The sequence below is a fragment of the Equus quagga genome, chromosome 4, assembly GCF_021613505.1.
Source record: "Equus quagga isolate Etosha38 chromosome 4, UCLA_HA_Equagga_1.0, whole genome shotgun sequence".
In the NCBI taxonomy this organism is placed as follows: domain Eukaryota; kingdom Metazoa; phylum Chordata; class Mammalia; order Perissodactyla; family Equidae; genus Equus; species Equus quagga.
In genome coordinates, this window is record NC_060270.1 from 137,995,684 (window position 1) to 138,020,182 (window position 24,499).

Genomic DNA, 24,499 nt, shown 5'->3' on the forward strand with positions numbered 1-24,499 from the left:
TCTCTCTGAGCTTGGAACCCAAATAATACCCTGAAGAGTACTACGATACAATCAGTTGAGTATCTGCAGATTACTTGCTAGTTTAAAATTCATTTTAGGACCTCAAAAATTCCTTTGCCCCCTCCCACTTAAGACATTACTTCTGTAGCCTTCATGATGGTCATCCAGGCAACGACACCTCAGGAGGCTGCCTGTTCCCATAATAGTTATTTTATTAAAGGTAGCACTTACTGCGCACTTGTTATGTACCGGGCATTATGCTCAATATTTCAGGGATATTAGCTCATTCCACACTCACGAAAACCCTACAAGTTCCATAGTATCATCTCCACCATCCGAGAAGAACTGGAGGCACAGGGGGTGAAGACAGCACTCAAGGCTGCTCACCAGTCAGGGAAGAACTGGGATCTGAAGCCAGGGGCTCTCATCCCAGGGCCAGGCTCTTAACTACTGTGTCACACTGCTGCCTTGTTCCAAATTTGCTGCCTCTCTCCTCTTTCCCCCCAGTGTTATTCCACCACTTTTAAAGTCCCACAAGAGCTGAGCGCAAGTGTAGAGGAGACAGCTGTTGCCAAAAACCAGAAGCTCAACATTTAGATTCTTAAAGACTCCAGAGAACACATATTGAACAAATGAACAGCTATTAAGAAAGAAAGGTCATCATTTCACTTTTAAAATGCTGTTGATGTGGAAGGTTTGCATTCTCTGATAAAAGGGGAAAGAGCTGAGAATTAGATAAAAACATCTAAGAATAAGAAACTCTAGATTACTCTTGTGCGATCAGATGATTTTTCTGTTTATGCCAAAAATTGGATCGAGACAGGTATTTCTAAAACTCTGTAACTACAAGTGATGCTCTAACATCCCAGTCCAAGTGCCAAAGGGAAATCACTGAATGTAAACTACCCATTTATTACTTTAGAGACAAATATGGGCTTAAAATTAATCCTCCCAACTGACATGTAAGATGGTAAAAAATAAGACTATATAACACCCCTATCACTTCCTCATTATCATACAGGACACCTCTCTATTAATAGCAGTTTTTGACAAGTTCATGTAAATATTCCACCCCTAAACCCTAACCACTTTTTCCTTCTTACCTAACAAACTGAAATAAATTACTTCGCCTCACTTCTTTAGGAATGAAAATTTAGATCTGGGTAAGCTGAGCTCTCTTCCAACAATTATTGTGGTATATATTTTTTAAAAACACAGGTTTCCTTTAAGAAACTTAATTATACATGCATACGTGTGTCCCAATAAGCGTGTACCTCTTTCAGATAATATATCAACAAATGCCCTATTTATTCCTATACTGTCAAATTTCATGAATAAGCTCTTCCCATCATTATTTTTATTATTACCTTTTAAAAAAACTAACTACTAAATGATGTGTTTTTATTACTTCCTACAAGTGTGTATCTATTTCCTGTATCCTGCATTTCACTGTAAGGACTCAGACTCAGTCATTACAGCCTGAAGATAACAAAAGGGATCAGACCCTATAAATGTTTACATTTGCATTTGTGTAGATCCTGTGTGGCAGTATTTTTCGGTTTCACTTGTTTGTCAGAACACATATACTCAAAAATAAAGATACTTAAATAGGCAAAATCTAGTAAGACTTTACAAGAAAAAAGATATGTCTTAAATACTAATAGTTGAGTGGTCTTGGGCAAACTGATCTCTCTAAACCTCGGTTTCCATATCCGGAAAACATGGACCTAAAACAGACTGTGAGATTGATGGGTACAGAACTCCCAGTGCAGCACCTGCCGCCCTTGGTTCTTTAATCAATGGTGACTGTTATTTTTACTGTTATTTGCACCTAGTGGTATGGTGGGGATTTTTAAAATTTCAATATATTGAATATTTCAGGATATAAATAGATCAGCAATATAAACATATGAATTTAGCTTAACCTATTAAACTAAAAACAAAGTACACAAATCATTATTATAAAACAAACAAAAAACCCCTTAGAACAAAAAAAATTTTTTTTTTTCGAGGAAGATTAGCCCTGAGCTAACATCTACTGTCAATCCTCCTCTTTTTGCTGAGGAAGACTGGCCCTTAGCTAAGATCTGTGCCCATCTTCTTCTACTTTATATGTGGGACGCCTAACACAGCATGGCTTGCCAAGCGGTGTCATGTCCGCACCCGGGATCCGAACCAGCGAACCCCAGGCCACCGAAGCCTAACATGGGCACTTAACCGCTGCACTACTGGGCCGGCCTGAGAACAAAAATATTCTTAATCTAGGAATTCTGTGAGTTGCAAAAGGGATTAAAATAACTGTCAGTGATCATAATTAATTTTAGCTGTAGCAGGCACGCTTGGATGCCTTCCCCACAGCTAGAGCCTCCTTCTCCCCTCTTTTATGACAGAACCCCACTTTTGTTTGGAAGGCCACTCCTCAGCTCAGAGTGTGAATTCTGGCTAGTCGAAGCCCCAAACCATGGCTTTGTTCTTTGCCGTGACTGGGTTAAGAGCCGGCATGTACTGCGGCCAGTGACCCTCAGGGGAGGGCTGTGGGTAGCTCCTGAGAAATATTTCCTTCCTCTTAAAAAAGACAAACGAAGGGAGAAATAGTCTGTCTTCTGCTAGATTCTGCTGGGTGTCCATGTGATCCTAGAGCTGCAGTGGCCATCTGTGACTGTGAGGTGAGCCGGCCTGAACATTCTCTGAGCTGATATGCAGCAGATGGAAGAGAGAAAGAGGGAAAGAATTTGGGTTCTCACCAACAACCTTGTGGCATTGAAATAACTAACTCTTATTGTCTTCATGTTATGAAACCCCCAAATAACTTTCATTTATATGAGTTATGTCTATTGATATTTACCTTATAAGAAATGAAAACTAAGAAAAAACTTCCACTACTCAAGAGAGCAAAGATATCATCACATGTCATGTAACCTCTTAGGAAACTCCATTATACACTGGTGAGAAAATGAGAGTGTAAAAGGCAAATAACATCTTAGCATTATTAGAAGAGTACTTCTGACATCACAGACCCCTTGACAAGGTCTCAGGGACTCACAGGGAACCTTGGACCTCATTTTGAAAACTGCTGGATTAAGCTACTTTGTATCAACTTTTAAAAAAATTATTTGCTGCTGTAACCTAAATGATACAGAGGTATTCTTCAAGAAAGGGTTATTTAATAAAGGGTTACCATTACAATACACCTAATTTTATCAAAGCAATCAAAACTCTTCCCCAAAACGCTAAACCACCACCACCCCCCAACCCAACTGACACTTCTCAGAGAAAAGCAAAATTAAATGATGATTATTAAGACCTAAGTAGTTACGAAGGGGTTACTAAGAAGGAGCCAATGAAAAAAACTTAATCATCCATAATTACCCTGAATTTTTTAATGCTGTCTTGATAAAGTGTGTCTTGATAAAGACAACATTAAAAAATTCAGGGTAATTATGGATGATTACTAAAAATTCACTAAAAAATATCAGTTCTCAAAAGTACAGACATAATCAGTGTGAAAAGCTCAAAAGTTTGGATAAAGGAGGAAAAAACTCACTAAAAATAGCTCAGACAGGTCATAATACACAAGTGGGCTATCAGGGCTACAGTTTGGGGGCAAAAGAGAGACAAAAATTATTTCTGGACCAGATGAGAGCCAGTCCACTTTGAACTTGGGCACAGTGCCCTCTGATGGTTCTGCAGAGTAAGTATAGAAACACACAGAATACCTATGTCTCATTTTTGGCTCTGAACTAAATTTTCCTAAAATAAGCCTGCTATTAAATGAAAGTCTCAAATTTATAATCTAATCTATTTTATATACTATGACACAAAGCTTACAATCCAGTATCTGTATCTTAGTAGCATCAATCTAATGAAAGCCACTGAGCTAAGGTCAGTTGTGGTAGAACACAAGCTTCTTTTCCTCACCATTCTCAGTATTCCTTTAAAAGCCCACAGAAAAGAGCAAAAATCATATACTCGATGGAGAGCGAGACTATTCTAAAATGTCCAATAACCCGCTCTATGCCTAACATCAATTAACATTCCTAAGAAAGAGAAAAGTTTACCTTCAGCACTAGGCAATAGTCTGTAGGAGCTTTGTACTTGTTCCGAAAGTCTTGTCCATAGTAAACATTGACATGGTCCAGCTGGAGAAAGCACACCAGATCCCGAGACACCTAAGAGAAAAGCACCCAAAAGGCTCAATTAACAGTCGGGCACAAACAAGCAAATATCATCCCTGGTAACAGTTTCTAGATGAGAATCAAAACTTTACCAAGTAGAAATTACTGCTATTTTGTAGAAGACAAGACAGTGACATTCTCTACAAATGTTTCTTCTTTAATTCATGATGCAACAAAAAAGGCAGTCCATTTCACTTACTGTCTTGCCTTTCACAATGAATAGTGACTTGATGGAGAGGGTGGCATTTTAAAGGGACTTTAAATATAGTATAGTATATTAAAGAAAACATAGTATAAGAGAGCTCTCTGGAAGGAACCAGAAAGTGTCCGAGTTCAGGGCCTGCAATGCATACCTCAAGTACAGTGATTCTCAGGTCAGGGCTTCCTCACCAGTTAAACAGGGGCAACAATCCATACCTCTCAGGATGGTGGTAAAGACAGGATGAGATGATACTGTAAAGAGCTTACAACAGTGCTGGCCCCAGTAAGCAGAGAAGTGACAGCTACCAAGGGGCTCTCAGCAGAAACACAGTATTCAACAAGGCTGAAACACCTACAAGCCCAGAAACCTATTCTCCCCAAACAACAAGAAGTCAAAACTGCTCTGGCAGAAGTTCCAAACATATTAAGTAAAAGTATGATTTCAAATTTAGCAAGAGAATCAAGATGGCCCCCCAATGACGAGAGAGCGGACATTTTCAGGTTTCCTCTTCATTATAATGGATCAATAAACAGAGCAATATTCTGCGTGTCCCACCCAAGCTGAAACCTGGATTGACCCTGTCAGCACACTCACAACGAACTGAAATCAATAAGCACAACGAGGAAGCCCAGACACCAGCAGGAGGGACACACCTTTGCTTTCCCTTTTGGGACATAGTAGATCCCAGACGCTCGCAGGAGAAAATAGCGCTTCTTCCAGGACTTCTTGCCATCATCCTTCAACCACAGGACGCCTTCGATTTCTGGTACAGTTACAGAACTTCCACAGAAACATTCCTAAAGTAAGAAGATGATTTGGAAAGACATACAGTTCTTGGATTCTCAGAACAAAGTTGTGTTTACCCCTGTGAAATGCATGACGCTGTAATTAAGCCCAAATGGCTCTGTAGTAAAACCATGCTGCTAATTTCACCACAATTAGAACTTTCTATTCTAAACATAATATGGATTTATTTCAGAACTACTCTGGCAATCCCTACGAATTTTTGCCTAACACTGTTTTGAAGAAACTAAGGTGAAATGTCAGCTGAGTTGCATATGACGGCACCTAAATGCACTTGTAAACAGCACAGTTATACTAAGCTTAGTACAAGTCTCAAAGCTAACATAAGCAGTAGACTTGATTTTTCTCCAAATTAACACCACATTTAGATTAGCTGTCAAGCTGAACAGAAATATACTGTAAAAGAAAGCAACATGTTAAGTGAATGATTAAACTTTCACAATTTAAAAACTATCAATTTATATGATTCTAAAAGAAAGAGGACATTTATTTTTTAAATATTTAATACTAGGCTAAAAAAATGTAAGCAAATTCAAAATTTTGAATTCTAGTCTATACTTAGGTAAAATTTAATTTAAAAAATCAATCACGCATTTGGAAAAAGAAAAATAGAAATCCTCACTAAACATTACCATAGGACATTTTGAGCCTAAATTAATTTCTCTCTCCCCAAAGTACAGATAAATTAGGACTCATAAAGAGGATTTTTCTTAATTGTAGCTAGTATCACTTATGAAAAATTGAATGCTGATCTTCATTTTCATGAACACGTTGAAACACTATATAAATCTATATAAGTCTCTGCCATGAACATATTGAAACACTATATAAATCTCTTAGTATATATATCTGAATATATATGAACTTACTCAGTATACACTCCTATAGCATTAGCCCTTGGGATAATCTTGGAGTAGGTTTCAATGAACCCGATTTACTTTGAAAATCACAGGAATAAGAAATTGTAGTGTTGGAGTTTCAAATAAAATAAGCATGAAAATTACTTATATTTGAAATACAGATTTTAGAAAAACAACATTCAATTTGAGTATTGAATGTCAATACTCAACTCTTACTTAGCAAATAAGAGTTTATTTAGGTTTTCAAACATACTAACTTCTTTGATCTTAGTTTTCTAAAATCAGCAAAAGCCAAAAAGCCAAAAATTCAATCACGTTTGAATCGTTTTATTACTCTTCAAAATAAGAAGGCGTACATATTTTTTAAAAATAGTCATTATGACTTTTAAATTATTTGAATTATTTAAGACTAAGGCTTGAAATATTTGGTAAACAGCTAACTATACTCAAATTTCTCTCGGAGCAAGCAGATAAAACAGCAGTCCCATCCTTCATTGAGCAGCCTTTTCTCCCACTAGTCAGCCCCTAAAAGCTCGTGACTCCACTAGTGTATTGGTTGGCAAAATAGTAGTTTTTAAAAGGTTCTTCAGTGGCCTAATGTTCACACAGCTGAACTCTCGTCAGGTTATGGAAGAATACAGGCTTCTCTATTTACAACTGGTATTATAAATATACAGCATTAACATATTTGACTTCATATTTAATATTATAATGTGCAGCAAAAAAGGGGGAGGAGGGAGTGAAGAGTCATACCTCCAAAAGCACTTCTTTGTTTCTATCTGCCATCTCAGCTGTTTCCTTTTTCCCGAGAAGATAATTCTGGAAAAATGAATGAAAGTTGAAGGATAGATTCACTCTATAATTCCCTTGGCACAAGTACATAAACAATTTCTTCTAGAGGCACAGCAACTCTGTGTCAATTTCTGCCTGTGTAGAGAGAGAGGAGCCCTCCTTTGAAAAGCAATCTGTGCATGGGCATCTCACTAAGAAGCCTAACACCGACCACCTCCCTCACTCATCCGTTAACCTTGAATTATTCCAAAAACTGCCCTCCTCCAAATCCTGAGGTGGCAGCACATACAACAGCTGGCAAGCAGGTTGTGGTATACCTAATGGAAGCTACACTTACAGGACTTGAAAGGTTTACAAATTATTAACGATGAGTAAGGCAAATTTCCTTAAAATATGCTAAGCTTACCTGATCCAGATGCAGAAAATTCTGTCTACATTCTGGCTTTTAAAGAAGAAATCCAAAATTCTCTGAGACTATAATGATTTCATTTGCTTGATTCAACTAAAATCTTATTTCTAATTATTAGCCTTATGAAAAATTTTTCCACAATCACCCATTAAAAGATCTGTTGGTAAGTGCATTCTTCACTAAAAATATCCAGTGAAGATGTGTTATGATTAAGCTGTCTGAAGGATAACTATTCAACAACTTTAATACTGCTACTGTTTTTTCTCATTACTACTTTTTATAGTGGGGTTGATTCCTCTCACCTACTAATTTTTATAAAATATTTGGGTATTAGGAAGTATCAACTGAAACATTATTTTGGAATAAGCAAAGATGCCAAATAAATCAAGTAACATATATTAGCATGTGAAACCATTTATAATCAAGGTTACTGAGATTTTTTCAAAAAATAATTTAAAAAAGAAATAAAAATAAGGGTTAACTGGATGAATGGCTGAAGTAGAGAAACTTAAATATGTAAGTACTTTTCCCATGGATGAGAAACTCACCAAATAAATAGCTAGGTTCAACAGAGCTCTGGATCACAGGGAGCAGAACCCTGGTGACTCCCTGGAGTCACTTCTGCTTCCCCAAGGGCTCACCCCAGCTGGCTCTGTGGGACTGGTGACCTCTTGGAGGCCTGAGACCTTGGTCCCAGCAGACTTTCTACCTCAGCAGTAGTGAATGTTCCCATGGGGTTTTGCAGTCACAATGCTCCAACCAGGTGGTTGCCAGTTTTTTAACTCTATTCACTTAGCAGTATTAGAATAATGTTAAGATGAACATTTAAAAATCCTGACCTCTATAAGTTATTCAGTCTCACCTGTGGGTTTTTGAAAAGTGCATATTTTTCTATACGCTCCATAAATATAAGCTTGTTTTGGCTATCTCTCGTCCAATTAAGAAGATTTTCAACCAAGTTTTCATGGTCTTCAAAAATTCTCTCTGTCTCAAAATAAAATATCAACATCTCATCAGTATACATCAGAACTACATCCAAGACACGAAACCTTGTCAAGTAATTCACAGCAGAACCATAGAATCTAAACCAACAGTGCAGTCCTTGACCCTTAGAGACTATCTGGTCTTCCCTCGATTTTCAAACAAGGAAACATGCCCTAGTGGTGTTAAGTGACTTCAGCAAGGTCACACAGCTGCTGCACGGAAGAACTAGGACTACAATGTAGATCTTCTGATTTATAGGTCTTCTTCAGCCTTCACCCTTTTCCCATCCCACCCTTAAAAAACCCAACATGTTAGTTGCATTTCATAAATTCTGATATTAAAGTATTTCCAGTAGTATTCAACTCTCGTAATTTTTAAAATTTCCAAGATGATTTCTTCTTTGATTCATGAGTTTTGTCTAATTATAAACATAGATATATTTTCTAATTTCCAAATTAGGAATCAAAGAACATATCCTATATACTGAACATATGTTCAAAGAACATAGTCTAGATAACGATTTTTTGAAATTTCATAAGAGTTGCTTATAGCCTCACAATTGAATCACTTTTTGGAAATATTCATTTCTGCCTGAAAAGAATGTATATTTTCCCATTATTAGTGTTCTAAATACATCTATTAGATCAAACAAATTATTTTTCAAATCTCCTGTATCCTTTTTGTCTGCTTGATTATATTGATCACGAGAAGGTTCTTAGGTGAAAAGGTTCTACTCTGAAGGTTGACTTGTGAATTTCTCCTGGTAGTTCTGTCAACTTTTCTTTATACATTTTAATGCTATTATTAAATAAAATTTAGAATGATTATATCTTCCTGGTGAAGATGTTGGTTCTCTTTATCTCTAGTAATGCATTCTGCTTAAAATCTATTTTGTCTGGTACTAACAAAGTTATCTTTTTTTTTTTTTTAAAGATTTTATTTTTTCCTTTTTCTCCCCAAAGCCCCCCCGGTACATAGTTGTGTATTCTTCGTTGTGGGTTCTTCTAGCTGTGGCATGTGGGACGCCGCCTCAGCGTGGTCCGATGAGCAGTACCATGTCCGCTCCCAGGATTCGAACCAACGAAACACTGGGCCGCCTGCAGCGGAGCGCGCAAACTTAACCACTCGGCCACGGGGCCAGCCCCAAAGTTATCTTTCTTTTGATTAGTGTCTCTTTACATTCCTTTACTTTCAACCTCTCTGTGTCTTTAGGTAATGGGTCTTTTGTTATTAGCAAATGGCTGAATTTTGTTTATTCATCCTTTCTAACAGTCTTTGCTGTCTACGTGAATAATTTACATTTATCATAACGTACTTCCACCATCTTGTTTTGGGTTCTTAGTCCCTTCTTTTCTTTTATTCATTCAACAAGTACTGAATGACCACATATTATCTTTGAAGCACTCTGCCATGTATGATTAAATAATAGTTACTTAACACACTACAGTGAGTTATATAAAAGGTCATGGAGAAATAGTACACATATGGGTCTTTAACCAATGGCCATGGAAATATTCCAAAAACTCACATCCAAACATCTTCTGTGTATTATGATGCTATATCTATGAACTCAAACCTTCCTAATTCTCTAAGAATAGTTATAAATGAGTATTGTAAGAAAACATTTTTGTACATGTTAGTAAACTTCTAATAACTTATGGTTTACTTTTGGGGGTTGTATATGTGTGTTCTAAGAGAAAGGGGTTAGTAAACCTTTATTTCTCTGGAAACTGCTATGAAATACTTTAAGATATAATAGGTAGCAAGAGTAATGCAAATACATTTTTTAAATAAAATTGCAAGTTAAAATTGATTACTAACTCCATAAAGCCTAATAAAATAATTATTGCAAGGTTTCCGTAATCACCTAATATTACAAAAAGAAAACATTTTAAAGGAGTCAATAGGAGTCGGCCCTGTGGCCGAGTGGTTAAGTTTGTGGGCTCCGCTTCAGCGGCCCAGGGTTTTGCAGGTTCAGATCCTAGGCATGGACATGGCACCGCTCATCAGGCCATGTTGAGGCGGCATCCCACATGCCACAACTAGAAGGACCCACAACTAAAAGTATACAACTATCTTCTGGGGGGGATTTGGGGAGAAAAAGAAAAAAAAAAAAAAAGACGGGCAATTTTTAAGCCAAGGGGCTAACCTTTAAAAAAAAAAAAAGGAGTCAATAATGGTACAAAGAATGAGGAATTTTTAAAATTAGAAAATAGCATACCAAACCACGAATCACAAAAGAAGACTTAGCACATCTAGTTAAAAACAAGAAAGATGTGCTTTCTGTTTCCCCTGAAATCAAACACTGGTGTAAAGACTTCAGTACAAGTGTGAATAAATATAAGAGTCTTTAGTAAATGTCTTGATCTATGTAGTTCTTATTTGAAGGCAAAACGTATTTTGTCACTTAAAAAAAAATACAACTTTGTTCTAGCCATAAGAAAATCTGAAGTGAACTGGAAATGATCTTGTATTCAAAGAAATCTCAAAATAATTGAAAAAAAATAAAGTAAAAAAGCCAAGGTTATATTATAGGAAAAAAACATATAAAGAAGTCTCAAGGTGCTTTTATCAACATGAAAACTGTTGGAATTATATAGAAATTAAAACATAATTAAAGCAAGGATATTACTAACCCATTTGTAACTCAGAGATGGTTTCCACCAGCGACCAGTCTGAACTATACCCGCAGTGGGATTTGTCCATCAGGTTATCCAGCACTTGTCTCACTGTCTGCCTCTCATCCACCATCATTGTCTTAGAACTATCGTCAGACATGTGGACTCTAATCACCAGCTGTGACAGGGAGAAAGGCAATTAAATACAAATCAAAAAACAGGCATTCTAGAAATTTCTTCCAATATCGAGTAATGTTCTGAGTAATGTCCTTAGTTAAATATTAATTAAAACACAAATAATGGCTTTATTATGCAAGAAAGATATTCTAAAATTAGGTATCAAATAACGTACCCCCCAAAATTTAAAGCATTTTAAAATTAGAATAAGAGGTAAGATTATAATAAGAAGACTATTTTGTTTTGCTCTTTTAGGAGAATTTTAAACCAGAAAGTTATTTCTTTTATAATGCATTTTACCTACAAAAAATACATGCAAAAAATATATTAAGAAGAAATACTCCTCTACCTCTCCATGTATCTTAGAGGTATGTTATACAAACAAGGCCACTTTTCATAAATCCGTAAAACTGATAAAAATCCCAAACCAGGAAAAAGCCCAAATATCACCTTTTTCACTTGTGCCTCTTTAATCTTCTCTAGGGCAACTCTGATCTTCTCAGCTTTCAATTTTGCAGCCTGTTCTTCCTGTGAACACAAAGCACTTCAGATAAACCAATGCTAAAATAATGAGAATTTTTTAGAAGTCTTTTTATCCTTAAGGATGTTGCTAGGATTGAATTTTAGTAAGAATATAACTTCACCCGCTTACATAGACCACATTTTAAAAATAACCCTGTTCATAAAGCAAGAGCATTTTTAAGATGCAGACTTGAAGATCTCTTATAATAAGACTAGGTTCCATATTCTAGACAAAAAGAAATCTGTGCTACAGGAAATTAAGGAGCGTGATCCGTCAATCTGAAGCAGCTGAATTTCAGCTTCTGGGGTTGGGGATACATGAATGTCTAATGGGCTGTCTGTGGGCCTGCCAGTTTGTCACACACTCACAATCCCTCGACTCTGAATTTATACCCCCTCCAAAGTATGGGCAATTTTTTGCATACTAACGTTTTGTTCTGTTACACTGAAAATGTATCATCCATTATAGAAATAGCAAAAAACAGTATCAGTTTATTTCTTTGCAACCATATAAAAATCCTTAATAAAAACGGTAGGTATGTTCTCATTAGTGTACCAACACAAAAAGAGGAGGCTGCATTATATTCTAGGTTTTACTCTACTTTGGAAAATCACACAATTTAATCAATATCTCATGTCAGTAAACTCAAATTTGTTTCTATTAATTCATTGATAAAATTTTTTAAATGCCAAAATTTCCAAATATTTAATTTCTAGTAACTTCTACTTTAGAAAATTTTGATTATAAGTAGCAGTAAAATTATCAAGAACTAAAAGATACTTAAACTATTTATCTATTTTTTCCTAAAATAACATACAGTACTCTAATACAGGTACTTACTTGTACTTTCCAGCAATAGGCCATGGTACACTGTAGCATTACTCTCCAGTTGAAAAAAACTCATGTAAGTAAACCTTTGCTTATAAAGGATTACTTTCTAATTCTAAGCTTTTGATTACTCTAGAAAATATCTCAGGAAAATATAAAATGCCATCTTATATATTCCTTTATTTAAGACTTAAAAAAAACAAAGCAAAAGAAAAACCCAATTATATCAGCCAAACTTTAAATTTGCTCTGGATTGTGATCAAATAAGCCATGTGTTTGCTATTTTTCATTAAAAAGCTAAAGCTTCCAGAGCAAAAAGCAAAAACAAAACTCAATTCATTTAATAGATTTATTCCTTGTTCTCCTAAATTCTGTCGGCTTTCTTATTTCTGAACTGCTTCTCTTTCCATTTCATACTCTAGGCTGTCTCCCCTCATTTCAAGCTTAGTATTTTCTACTCTGTGGAACAGAGAAGAAAACAAGTAGGAAGACAGTGGGCTTGTTTGCGAGAAATCTGATCCTAGTCAATGAAGGGAGCCCGTGAATTAACATAATAACCAAGGTCTGGAAATACTATCTGTAAACCCAATTAGAGAACAAAGAACTTTATTTTAACAATGGAGAGGGGTAAGATAAGACTTGATTCTTAGACTATCATAGATATATTCCTTTGATTAAAAGACTAAATCATCCCATCTCCCCTTTATGCAAATAAAGAAGAGAATTATAAAATATGTTGACTGTATATTTTAACATAAGATAAAACTTTTTTCTTTTTAAACCAGGCTATAAAATGAGAAAACTACTGTCATTAAAATTTTCAGTTTCTAGAATTCTGTATCTTAGAGAAACAAAAGCATTATTAGTCAAAATACCAATTATATGTGATTCTGATGAGTAGAGTACTACTCTATAAAGGAATTTTAAATGTACTAGCATTTTCCCGTGGTTTTTATGAAATCAGTTATTTGGCAGTTTTTTTGGAAGAGAAAGAGGAAAGCAGAAGTTTCATGAGTGTTTTCTCAATGGAATAACAACTTTATGTTCCTCATGGCTCATTTGCCACATCCTTATGGTATGAATGGCTGTTATGGAGAAGAAAATTTTGCCAAGGTATATTTTAACAATTCACTTCATGTTCCTGAAAAGCAAATTTAAATCTCAAAGTCTGATGAAAAAAACCTGCTACATAGAACTAATGCTTTGTGTATTTGAAATATAAACATGAACTTCTAAAAGACCAAATTCTTTAATGATATTATAACTAATCTGCAGAAGTAAAAACAAACAAAAGTTTAGAATATGTTCTCAAAGCCAAAAAGCATTTTTAAGCAAAAGAGAATATTCATGAGAATGAGAAGATAAGCCATAGACTAGGAAAAAATATTTGCAAAATATTTATCAGAAATATCTGATAAAGGACCACTATCCAAACTATACAAAAAACTCTTTTTTTCTTTTGAGGAAGATTAGCCCTGAGCTAACTGCTGCCAATCCTCCTCTTTTTGCTGAGGAAGGTTGGCCCTGAGCTAACATCCGTGCCCATCCTCCTCTACTTTATATGTGGGACGCCTACCACAGCATGGCTTGCCACACGGTGCCATGTCTGCACCTGGGATCCAAATCAGCCAACCCCAGGCTGGTGAAGTGGAACATGCGCACTTAACCACTGCGCCACCGGGCCAGCCCCTACAGAACTCTTAAAACAACAAGAAAATGAACAATCTAATTAGAAAATGGGCAAAAGACCTGAACAGACAACTCACCAAAGAAGATATACTGATGGCAAACAACCCTATAAAAAGATGCTTAATAGCATATGTCATTAGGGAATTGCAAATTAAAACAACAATGAGATACCACTCACACCTATTAGAATGGCCAAAATCTAAAACACTGAAACACCAAATGCTCATGAGGTTCTGGAGCAACAAAAACTCTTATTCATTGCTGATGGGAATGCAAAATGATACAGCAACTTTGGAAGACAATTTGGTGGTTTCTTATAAAACTAAACATGCTCTTACAATACACTCCAGCAATCACGCTCCTTAACATCTACACAAATGAGTGGAAAACTTATCTCCACCAAAAGAACCTGCACATAGACATATACAGCAACTACTTATAATTGCCAAAACTTGGAAGCAACCAAGATAGCCTTCAGCAGGTGAACAGATAAACTGTACCACATCCAGACAACGGAATATTATTCACTGCTAAAAAGAAATGAGCTATCAAGCCGTGAAAAGTCATGGAGGAAACTTAAAAGCATATTGCTAAGTGAAAGAAGCCAATCTGAAAAGGCTACATACTGTATGAGTCTAACTACATGACATTCTGAAAAAGGCAAAACTATGGAGGCTGTAAAGAGATTAGTGGTTGCCAGGGCTTGGGAAGAAGGAGGGATGAATAGGTGGAGCACACAGGATTTTTGGGAGAGCGAAACTATTCTATATGATACTATCAGGGCAGATATACGTCATCATCCATTTGTCCAAACTCACAGAATATACAACACCAAGAGTGAACCCTAATGTAAACTCTGGACTCTGAGCGATAATGATGCGTCAGTGTAGGTTTATCAGTTGTAAGAAATGTCCCACACTGGTGGGGGATGTTGATAATGCGGAGGCTATGCATGGGATATATGGGAAATCTCTGTACCTTCCTCTCAATTTTACTGTGAACCTAAAACTGCTCTAAAAAATAAAGCTTATTCAAAAAAAGAATATAAGAATTTAAATATTATATTTTGATACTGGTTATAAATATGAAAACAGTATTTTCATACTCCCATTTTAGCATAATATTATTTGCCAAATACAACAGAATACAACCAGTGCTATCTTTTGAAGCACTGACATAAAAAGTGATTCAATTATAACATTAGACTCCCAATTCAGTTTCTGTTCCACATGCTACCTGGAAAAAAGCTTACACAGTAGAAGAAAGGATTAAAGAAACAAAGAGAGAAGTGCAACAAATTAACATACATTAAACCAATTAGATTTCTTAGCCATCAATAAGAAACCATTTTTATGTACAGCTAGCTAGGGCTATTTCAACATCCAAATTCAGCTATCCTTCCATTTGCTGAAAATACTACACTTTAATAATAACTACATACATTTTTCTGTGTTAAAATTGTGTCAAATTCAAATTTAAGAGCTATGTGCTTAATTTCAACCTAGGCAAATCTTCATTTATTCTTTAGTTTATTAACAAGGATAATCCTTGCTAGAAGCTTTTTGAAGAAACTATTGATCAAGATACCTATAACTTTTTTTAGAGGCTGAATATCATCACTGGAGTAAAACTGGAGATAAAAATAGTTATATAAAACTGCAAGACTCATAGTAGTTTATGTTTCCTGTGGATAATAAGCTCTTCCTTAGAAAGTTTAATTTTTATCTACTACATTTAAGCTATCATCATATCTTTTAACCATAACAACCTAGGAAAGGAAGAAATTGTTTCAAGCTCACAGAGCATTGTGCAAAATAGGAAAGATCAATAAATCTTTGTTGATGTGTTTAGATTAGATACTTAGAAGACATCTAATAGTTTATTTATAAAGGCAATGCAAATCTATGTTCAATGTCTGCAGCCCAAGTTTAATACAAAGAACAAAGCTTTATTCATCTCTTGTTCCCTTCTTGTGGTTAAAGCTGACAAACTCAGGTCTTCAGTCTTCTGCCCCTTAACTTCTATCACTGTTTGTCCCACAACCATCCTAAACATAAGTAAAAGATACCTCACACATATAACAACTTAACTTTCTCTTCTACCCCTTCTCTTAAAACAGCAAGAGACAACCCATTTTCTACCTGAAAAAATCCTGTGTGGCTATCAATAACAATCAAATGCCAAGCCTCCTCAAATTTACATAAAGGACAAAAACTCTGTGAAGATCTTATGATTAAATGAAAGCCAACGCTGTGGTTACAAAGTGTTGGAGTATTCTCTTCACTGTAAAAATTAGCACACTTACAGAAAGAGTTACAGTTGCTAAGAGAAGGCTAGTGAATTCCTTCAACTAAGAAATTATTAAAGCTTTGTGGGTTCAGAACAAACCCAACTGAAATTAAGGGGCTAAAGAGCAGTTAGCAGTTTCTTTGGGATCTAGTTTACTTCACAGTTTACAACGATAAAAAAGTTATGTAAATTAAAATGATTCAAAGAAAACTTGGAGTGATAAGTTTAATGCCCATGAAATGCTCTATTCTATAAAACTGCTGAGAGCCAAAATAATAATAGTAACAATTAGTTTACTTCCCCTGAAGAAATCCTAAAACTGACGGACTCACTGAGAAGAGAAATAACATTAACTGAGCACCTAAAACTTGCCACATACTCGGAGGCGTGTTACACCCAGTCTCTCACTTAATTCTCAGTAACGCAAGGCCAATACCATTATTACATCCACTGTACTGATTAACTAAGGCCCAGAAAGATGAATCTTTCTAAGAGCAGACAGGCAGTTACCAAGTGACTAACTACTTGCTCTTTCCACTATAACTGCACAGTCTTTTTTGTCCTTAAGAGTAATAGTACAAACTTTTGGGATTGCAGTAGATAAAAACTGCCTGTCAAAAATAAGACATTCAGGGGCCAGCCCGGTGGCGTAGTGCTTAAGCTTGCATGCTCCACTTTGGCGGCCCAGGGTTTGCAGGTTTGGATCTGAGGCATGGACCTACAAACCGCTTATCAAGCCATGCTGTGGCAGCATCCTACATACAAAATAGAGGAAGACTGGCACAGATGTTACCTCATGGCCAATCTTCAAGCAAAAAGAGGAAGATTGGCAACAGATGTGAGCTCAGGGCCAATCTTCCTCACAAATAAATACATAAATAAATAAACTAAAGGACTTTCAGTAACATAAGAGCTTTTTCATAAGTTCTCTGAGGCAAAGAAAATGGTGGTTAGCATTACAGCAGACCTTGAAACCTCGACAGTCACTAAAGGACGGTTCCTTTATGTGACATGTTTGCTGAGACTATGCAGGCTGAGGTTTGCATGCAGTGGGTACAGAGTCCCTGCTCTCAGCGAGCTTACATTTAAAGAGACAAGACAGTAAAGGAGGAGATGTGTGCTAAGTTGTCAGTGATAAGTCCTATGGGAAACAAATAAAGCAGGGTAAGGGAGAAAATGGTGACAAAAATGCATTACTAGATCAGGAGGTCAGAGGAGACCTTGGAAACGGCACCCAGAGATTTACAGGTATCAGATCAGCGACGTCTTTGCCCACTGCTCCCACTTATGGCAAAGTAGTCCTGTGCTGGCACTAATGCCGCTCCTAGAAGAAACTGGTTGGCACTGTTTTTGCAGAAACTCCCAGCTCAGAACTATATGTGGGATAGTTATTTCATGAACAGTGGTGTAGTGACAACTGGATTGGTGATGAAAAACCAAACGTTCCCTTTGCTGCCCTGGCCTAAGCACAGTGCTCCTGTCTTCATTCTACTGTGTACTAACTTCCACGTGTCACAATGTCCTAGTTTGCAAAGTGCAGACAGGAGGTGGGTTAGTGACTGGGGCACCATGTTCTCTGGGTAAGAGGAACCACTCTGCTGCACAGGTAGTGTGCAACAGGTATAAACCCATTTTAGCTTCAAAACAGCCAGCACTGACATCGAATGGCCCATGGCTCGGGTCACCCAGGAATTTCTGCCACTTCATCCTTGACTCCATCCCCCACTCCACCTGAGCGTTTAGATTCCATGCTACTGAATCACATTCCTGCTCAAACTTCTTGTTGTACATAAATAGGACGGTATATAGGAGGCAGCTAGAGCCAGATGTTGGCTACATACACCAGGATTGCCACAACTTTTGGATAACAGGAGAAGATATGATCTGAGCAATGATGCTCTGGCACTGCAGTTGGTATCAGTCGCTTGGGCAGAGGGAGATGAGAAGTTACTGCTGTACTTATCCAACACTTGCAGAACAACTCTCCCCGTGGCAGGAACTTTGTTTTATTCACCGCCATATCCCCAGGGTTGTAACGTTGTCTGGTACAGAGTAGGTATGCAGTAAATATTTGTTGAATGGATGAAGTTATTCTCTTCAATACTTTCCCAGTGCATTTAGAAAAAACACAAACCCCTTAGCATGCCTTGCATGATCTCATTTCTGCCTATCTCAAAATTCAAATCAAGACACTACATCTTCATTCAACTATCGTGGCTCCAGAAACAGTCTTTTGTTAGCTTTTCAAACACGCCAAGCTCTTTTGTCCGCGGTGCCTATCTACATAGAACACTTCCCTTCACCCTCAAGCTGGCTTCTTTTCATCCTTCAAGCTTTAGATTCAATGTCACCCCCTTAGAAAGGCCTTCTCTGATCTTACCATCCAAAGGGAATCAGGCCCAGTCCTCTCTCTGGTATTTTCTATTGCTTTACCTTGTTTCCTTTGTAGCCCTTACCATGATTTAGAATTTGTCTACATGCTTGCTTGTCAATGTTTTTTATCTATCTTCCTAAGTCGACTGTGAGCTCCTGATGGTGGGCACTCTGTCCATTTTATACAATGTTACAGCTCAGCACCCAGCACTGTGCACGCTCAACAAGTACTAGTTGAATAAATAAGCAACAAAAGTGGTGAAATGTTACATTTAATCTGAGCGCAGCTTCATGACAAGCTTCATTTGAGCACTGAGATACTAAGTGAGAAGAAGAAAGGTGCCAAACATGGTAGAAGGCTCAAACCTGGGTAAGAGGGAGAATGGCAGCATTCTGAATAGAAATAGAAATGTGAAAAGACGATGGATATAAATTGTGAGGCCCCAGGGAGAGAGTGGGTAAGGAAGCTAAAGACCTGGGTGTTGGAGGTGCTGGTAAAATGCAGGTAAGCTTCCGGGAAGTGCCTGACAGCCATCTGGAAATGTGCTGCTCTCAGGGAGGGAGATCTGACCTCGACCAGAGATCCCTGTTGAAGCCAGGGCTGTGGATTCCAGGGAAAGAGAGTCCAGAGAGAAGGAAAAGGGAAGAATCTGCTATGGTTTTAAGTACAGGGCTATCTGCTTGGACATCTACACTTCCCTGATCTGTAAGTGGCTTCTACCCCTTTCCTAGATCTATCTTAAAGAGAGGAACTCAAGCAAGAGAAAGGGTTTCATTGCTGACGCTTGGGTCTTCTCTTTGAGCTGCTTCTCAGGAAGATTTTAATTTTAGCTTTATCATCTTCTTTTACAACTGTATAAAGTTAAGAAGAAATGAGTTTTTTAAAAACTCTTAGATACAATAACAACTAAGAAACATTACCCATATCACTATGTATATTTTTCAGAAACTTCCTATAACCAAGACTGACATTTTTTAATTTAACATTATTTAAATAAGAAAATGAAATAAAAACAACTTAAAAAGAGGTAGGAAGCTACTCAGCTTCCCTATTCTGCTATTCCTCAGTTAATGATGACAACAGTGGAAAGATTTTAAATTGATGTAAGATACCAGCCCAGTGGAAATCCAGCTGAACCAATTCAAACCATTCTGAGGGCAGAGAACTGAGAAAATTGCAGCCTTCTCTTCCAATTTGATTAAGCTAATTAACATAAAGTAAGATTCTGTTTATATAAATAAATGTTTTAATTAAACAAAGAGTTGATAACATAAACAAAATTAGAAAACAAAGTTTGCTAAGGAAACTCACAGATGGATAACCATTAGTAGTAAAAGTTAAAATTAAAACAATGATTTTTAGACTTTAAAGAGCAATACAATGTTAAACTTGAAAAAGTGCAACGTACTTGGGAAGACTGTCAGGTATCCACAAAAGTTAAAAACAAGTAAAAAATTACTGAAAATATTTTCTATTCTCAATATTTTCTGACAGTCATTAAGATCAGTAAATAATTACCTTCAGTAAGAGAAAAAACACCTCTATGAAGGACAAAGGTGCTGAAATAAGAAAGCACAATCTGAGAAATCTGAGAGCACAATCAAAACCAGAAATTATATTTGACCCATAAAGCATAAATATTTACATGCAGGTGGAAAGAAGAAGTGTCACCTTGGTCAGCAAATGGGCAGGTTTTCCTGCAATGTTTCTCAGAAGAAGGGAGGTTTCCCTGTCCAGATAGGAATGCTTGTGCAGAAAAGAGAGAGAAAAACAAAAAAGGCAAAAGAAGTCAGTGGAGGTTTAATGTGTTTAAAATATAAAGTAGACAAAAATGATTCTTTATCATTAATCCATCTTTTTCCTAAACTCAGTGAATGGTGTCCAAAAGAAAATCAAGGGGGGAAAAAAGGAAGAGGGAGGCAAAGACACCACCTACGCCAGCAGGCATGTCCGAGTTGCTCCTGCTGCCCTCCCTCTGGGAAAATGGATCATACTCCGCAGAAAGCACAGAGCCAGTCTGTCTGCTAGGGCAGCGCTGGTGAGCACCGTGCACACAGCACAAATATCAGGTGTCGAAGATCAATGACCAGATTCCTTCCTCTTGTTAAAGCCTATACAAGAACTATATAGCTTTAAACAGTCTATTCTTATGAAAATAGAATAAGACTACATCATTTTTAAAACTGCTGCAAGCATTTCTGACTAGTTCAATGACAGCCACACCAAGAGGAAAAATGTCCATAAACATTTTGCCTAACGGATATCACTCTTCAGTAAAATTTTATGAATTCACTCGTTATATCAGAATACTAATAGGATTGTGTTGCACAGTAAAGGACCTGAACAGCAAATAAGTAATATGAACAAAATATTAAGAAATGTTGTTACCTTAAATCGGTTAAATTAATTCAAGCAATTAATATATTTTCATAAAAATAATTTTTGAATAACATAGTCCCTAACTATCCTTGTCTCCTTTAATAACTTTTAGTACCATGTTGTGAGGTAAGTTTCTGCAATCGTATTTAAATTCACATGGTATAAATTCTAACTGTTTTCATATATATGTAATTCATACTTGCCTGTCCCTAAATAATTCTAAGTTAGTATTTATTTTTTAATGCTATTGAGGTATTAACCACCATTTAAAACAATGCATGGCACAGCTGAGTGGAGTTACAGAAAATATTCTATATTTTATAAATCTACCTATATATCAAGTTATTCTTGAGAAACAAATTTTTGGAATATGTAAACAAATACTAGACCATTCTTAAAGTTGTCACAGATAATCAAACACACTTCAAGATTAGAAACAGTACTACAGAAAATGATATTAATGTAAACATTGCTCATATCTACAACACTATCTGGAGATGGGTTTGCTATATGATACTTCATTGCCTGCTTTAATTCAAGATGAACCTTACAAGCATATTTTCCCCTTCCACTCACTCCTGGAAAACAACAACAACAAAGACAGAAATCTAAGGTTAAAAAAAAAAATTGGACATATTCATCAAGACTAGTACTAACAAGGTCAAACAATAACAAGAACAGAGACAATTATACCTAGGGCCTCATTTACATAAATGGTGTAATTCTCCTAAAGGTAAAGATTAGTTGGCTCATCTATAATGACACTAGGTAAGCAGAAATTTCCAAAAATTCAATTTAATTTGAGGTTAACAAGCAGCTAAGACCAGGGAGAAAATTTGGAAGGACAATTAAAAAGAGCAACTCTAACTTTCATTGTTCTTACTCTCATTCAGTTTTTGCTGTTCACACGTAATGGGAAAAAATGTATTCCTACACCACTGTGTAAAACATATAGAAAATAATTTCCTGAAAACCTACCCCTATTTACTTTATCCTACCCATAAAAGTTACTTTCTCAGAAAAAGATCCCCCAAATGAGAATATCTGTATTCAGACAATTATATTTTGAATTTTTAAAAATAAATCTGCTTCAGGCCATCAAAACAAACTATTAGTTGGTAAATATAATTTCAGATATTAAATTCAAGTTTAAACTTCAAAGAAATCTTATAAGGTTTACTCATTCAGTCCTCAAACTCAAATCACTTCAAGACTTCAAATCACCAAAAACACCTGTAATCTGATCAGTAAGAAACAATGATATCTATTTGTTTGAAGACTTAGAAGTTATTAATTTAAAAATATTAAAAGGTTTAAATAGCTTAAAATAAAAAGGGGACAACCATTTAAAGATTTTTTTTTAAAAGATTTTATTTTTCCTTTTTCTTCCCAAAGCCCCCCAGTACACAGTTGTGTATTTTTAGTTGTGGGTCCTTCTAGTTGTGGCATGTGGGACACTGCCTCAGCATGGCCTGACAAGCAGTGCCACGTTCGCGCCCAGGATTTGAACCAGTGAAACCCTGGGCCGCCCAAGTGGACCGCGCAAACTTAACCACTCGGCCATGGGGCTGGCCTTGGGAACAACCATTTAGGTAGGTGACCCAAAAAATATGCCACATCTAAACAACGAGGCCACAAACAACAGCTGACCATGGTCATCAGTACTCTGTGTTTGGGACAGTCATGTAGCTATTCGATGCTTAATCACTAGAGGGAGGCCAGGTCTCCACATTCCCTCCGTCTAAGCTACAGGTATTGGTAGCAGAAAAAAACGAAAATCTAGAAACCAGAAGCAGCAGCAACCTCCTTCCTTCAACAAAAGCCTTACTTTATTTATCTTCCCCCACTGGCGCCAGTCATCCATTGCACTAGAATTCCTCAGAAAGAGGGTGGAGTTGCAGGAGAACTGGCTACTGGAGAGATGCAAGAGGGGTGAGAAGAGCAGTTGCAGCTGGAAGACTGGAAAAGTAGAAGACAGTGGTTTGGGCACGTCGTTAGCTCAGCCTTCAGTCTCAGCACCGGCCGCTGATAACAAAATGCACAGAGCTTCTTCCAAATAGGGCCTTCTTGATTTTCTTTCATCCACCACTAACAACACAAAGTCAGCGGCTTATTTTTAATCCCTTTCACTAGGTTATTAAGCCAGTTTTCCTTCTCTCTTCCATTTTTCCCCTTCTTTCATTTAGTCAACTACTGATTTTCAACTTTGAGCCTGGAACCAAGCCAGGCACTGAGAAGCAAAGGTGGCCAAGATCGGCCTTCCTTGCTCGCACAGTCTCAAGTCTAACAGGGAAGTAACGAATGCCTACAAATCAGTGGGTGAAGCGGTCTGGGAGCAAGGAGGAGGTGTGGTACCTCACCCCAAATTAGACGCTCAGGAAAGTATTTCTGCAAAAGCTTAAAGTCCTGGAGGGTAAGAGGCGGCTGGGAGTTGGGAGTGGGAGGTAGAGACAGAGCAGAGAGAGAGAGAGCAGCAGTTCTCAAAGGGAGTGGTGCTCCCTGCCCTCCAGGAGGCATTTCAGAAAACCCTGGGGAGACTTCGGGCTGTGACAATGAAGAGGAGGCGGGTGTTACTGGTATTTACTGGGAGGGTAAGTCAGAAGTCCTAGACGCCCGGCAGTCATGCAGTGATGTCACATAATAACAAAAGTCCCACATCACATGTGAATTTCTAATGTCCTCAAATGGAAAGTCATACAGATGGGGAACCCTGTTTATAACAATCTGAGCTTAGAACCTAACTATTTTACACATAAACGCAAAGATTTTTATGTAACTTTAATACTCGATGTCTCTTTCAGAATGCTATTTACCATGTCCAATAAATGAAGGGAAGCCTGCACTGTGTCTTGTTCAGAATTTACCAAGAGTTATTCACTATGTTGGACAGTCATTTCACCAATGGAAACCTGGCCTGAAGTAAGAGTTGCCAATACCCAAACTGGCAGGATCAGTGTGCACTCTGTGGCATGCAAATAAATGACAGAATACATGTGAAATTCCTTTTAACAAAATGAAGAACTAAATACTATCAAATTAGTGAAAAGACATGAAATGCAGGAATTTCACTGAACTTCATTAATAAAGATTATTTAAAAAATATTTCACATTACTGTCTTATTTAAAATATTTATAGCACAATAAGAAATCTATATTGTAAAAATCCAATATTAAAATCATTTTATCTCTGTTTCATCCCACATTATAAGGCAGGGAATGATTCTGTCACTATAATTATCAATAAAATTCATCTCATTTGCAAGAATTTTGTCCTTTCCCATTTTCTTTCCTTTGACAGTCTATAAATTGTCTCAGTACATTATCCCTACTTCAGTTAAGGTTATTTCCCTTTTTCTATTACGGTATTCAGGTATGTTTTGTCTGCTATTATTTATC

The 24,499-nt window shown here is 36.8% G+C and overlaps 1 protein-coding gene across 2 annotated transcripts in view; it reads right to left on the bottom strand.

Moving 5' to 3' along the window:
• Window positions 1-24,499, bottom strand: part of RAPH1 (Ras association (RalGDS/AF-6) and pleckstrin homology domains 1) — a 52,898-nt gene that overhangs the window by 10,868 nt on the left and 17,531 nt on the right. Inside the window, exons 5-11 of one of the 2 annotated variants that reach the window (XM_046659351.1) lie at window positions 20,396-20,470; window positions 11,472-11,549; window positions 10,863-11,022; window positions 8,105-8,226; window positions 6,795-6,860; window positions 5,031-5,174; window positions 4,059-4,169 (exon numbers count right to left, since the gene is read on the bottom strand). In XM_046659351.1, the coding sequence (XP_046515307.1) occupies window positions 4,059-4,169; window positions 5,031-5,174; window positions 6,795-6,860; window positions 8,105-8,226; window positions 10,863-11,022; window positions 11,472-11,549; window positions 20,396-20,470 (756 nt within the window). The remainder of the gene's footprint in view (window positions 1-4,058; window positions 4,170-5,030; window positions 5,175-6,794; window positions 6,861-8,104; window positions 8,227-10,862; window positions 11,023-11,471; window positions 11,550-20,395; window positions 20,471-24,499) is intronic. The other variant, XM_046659352.1, reaches the window with a different exon arrangement.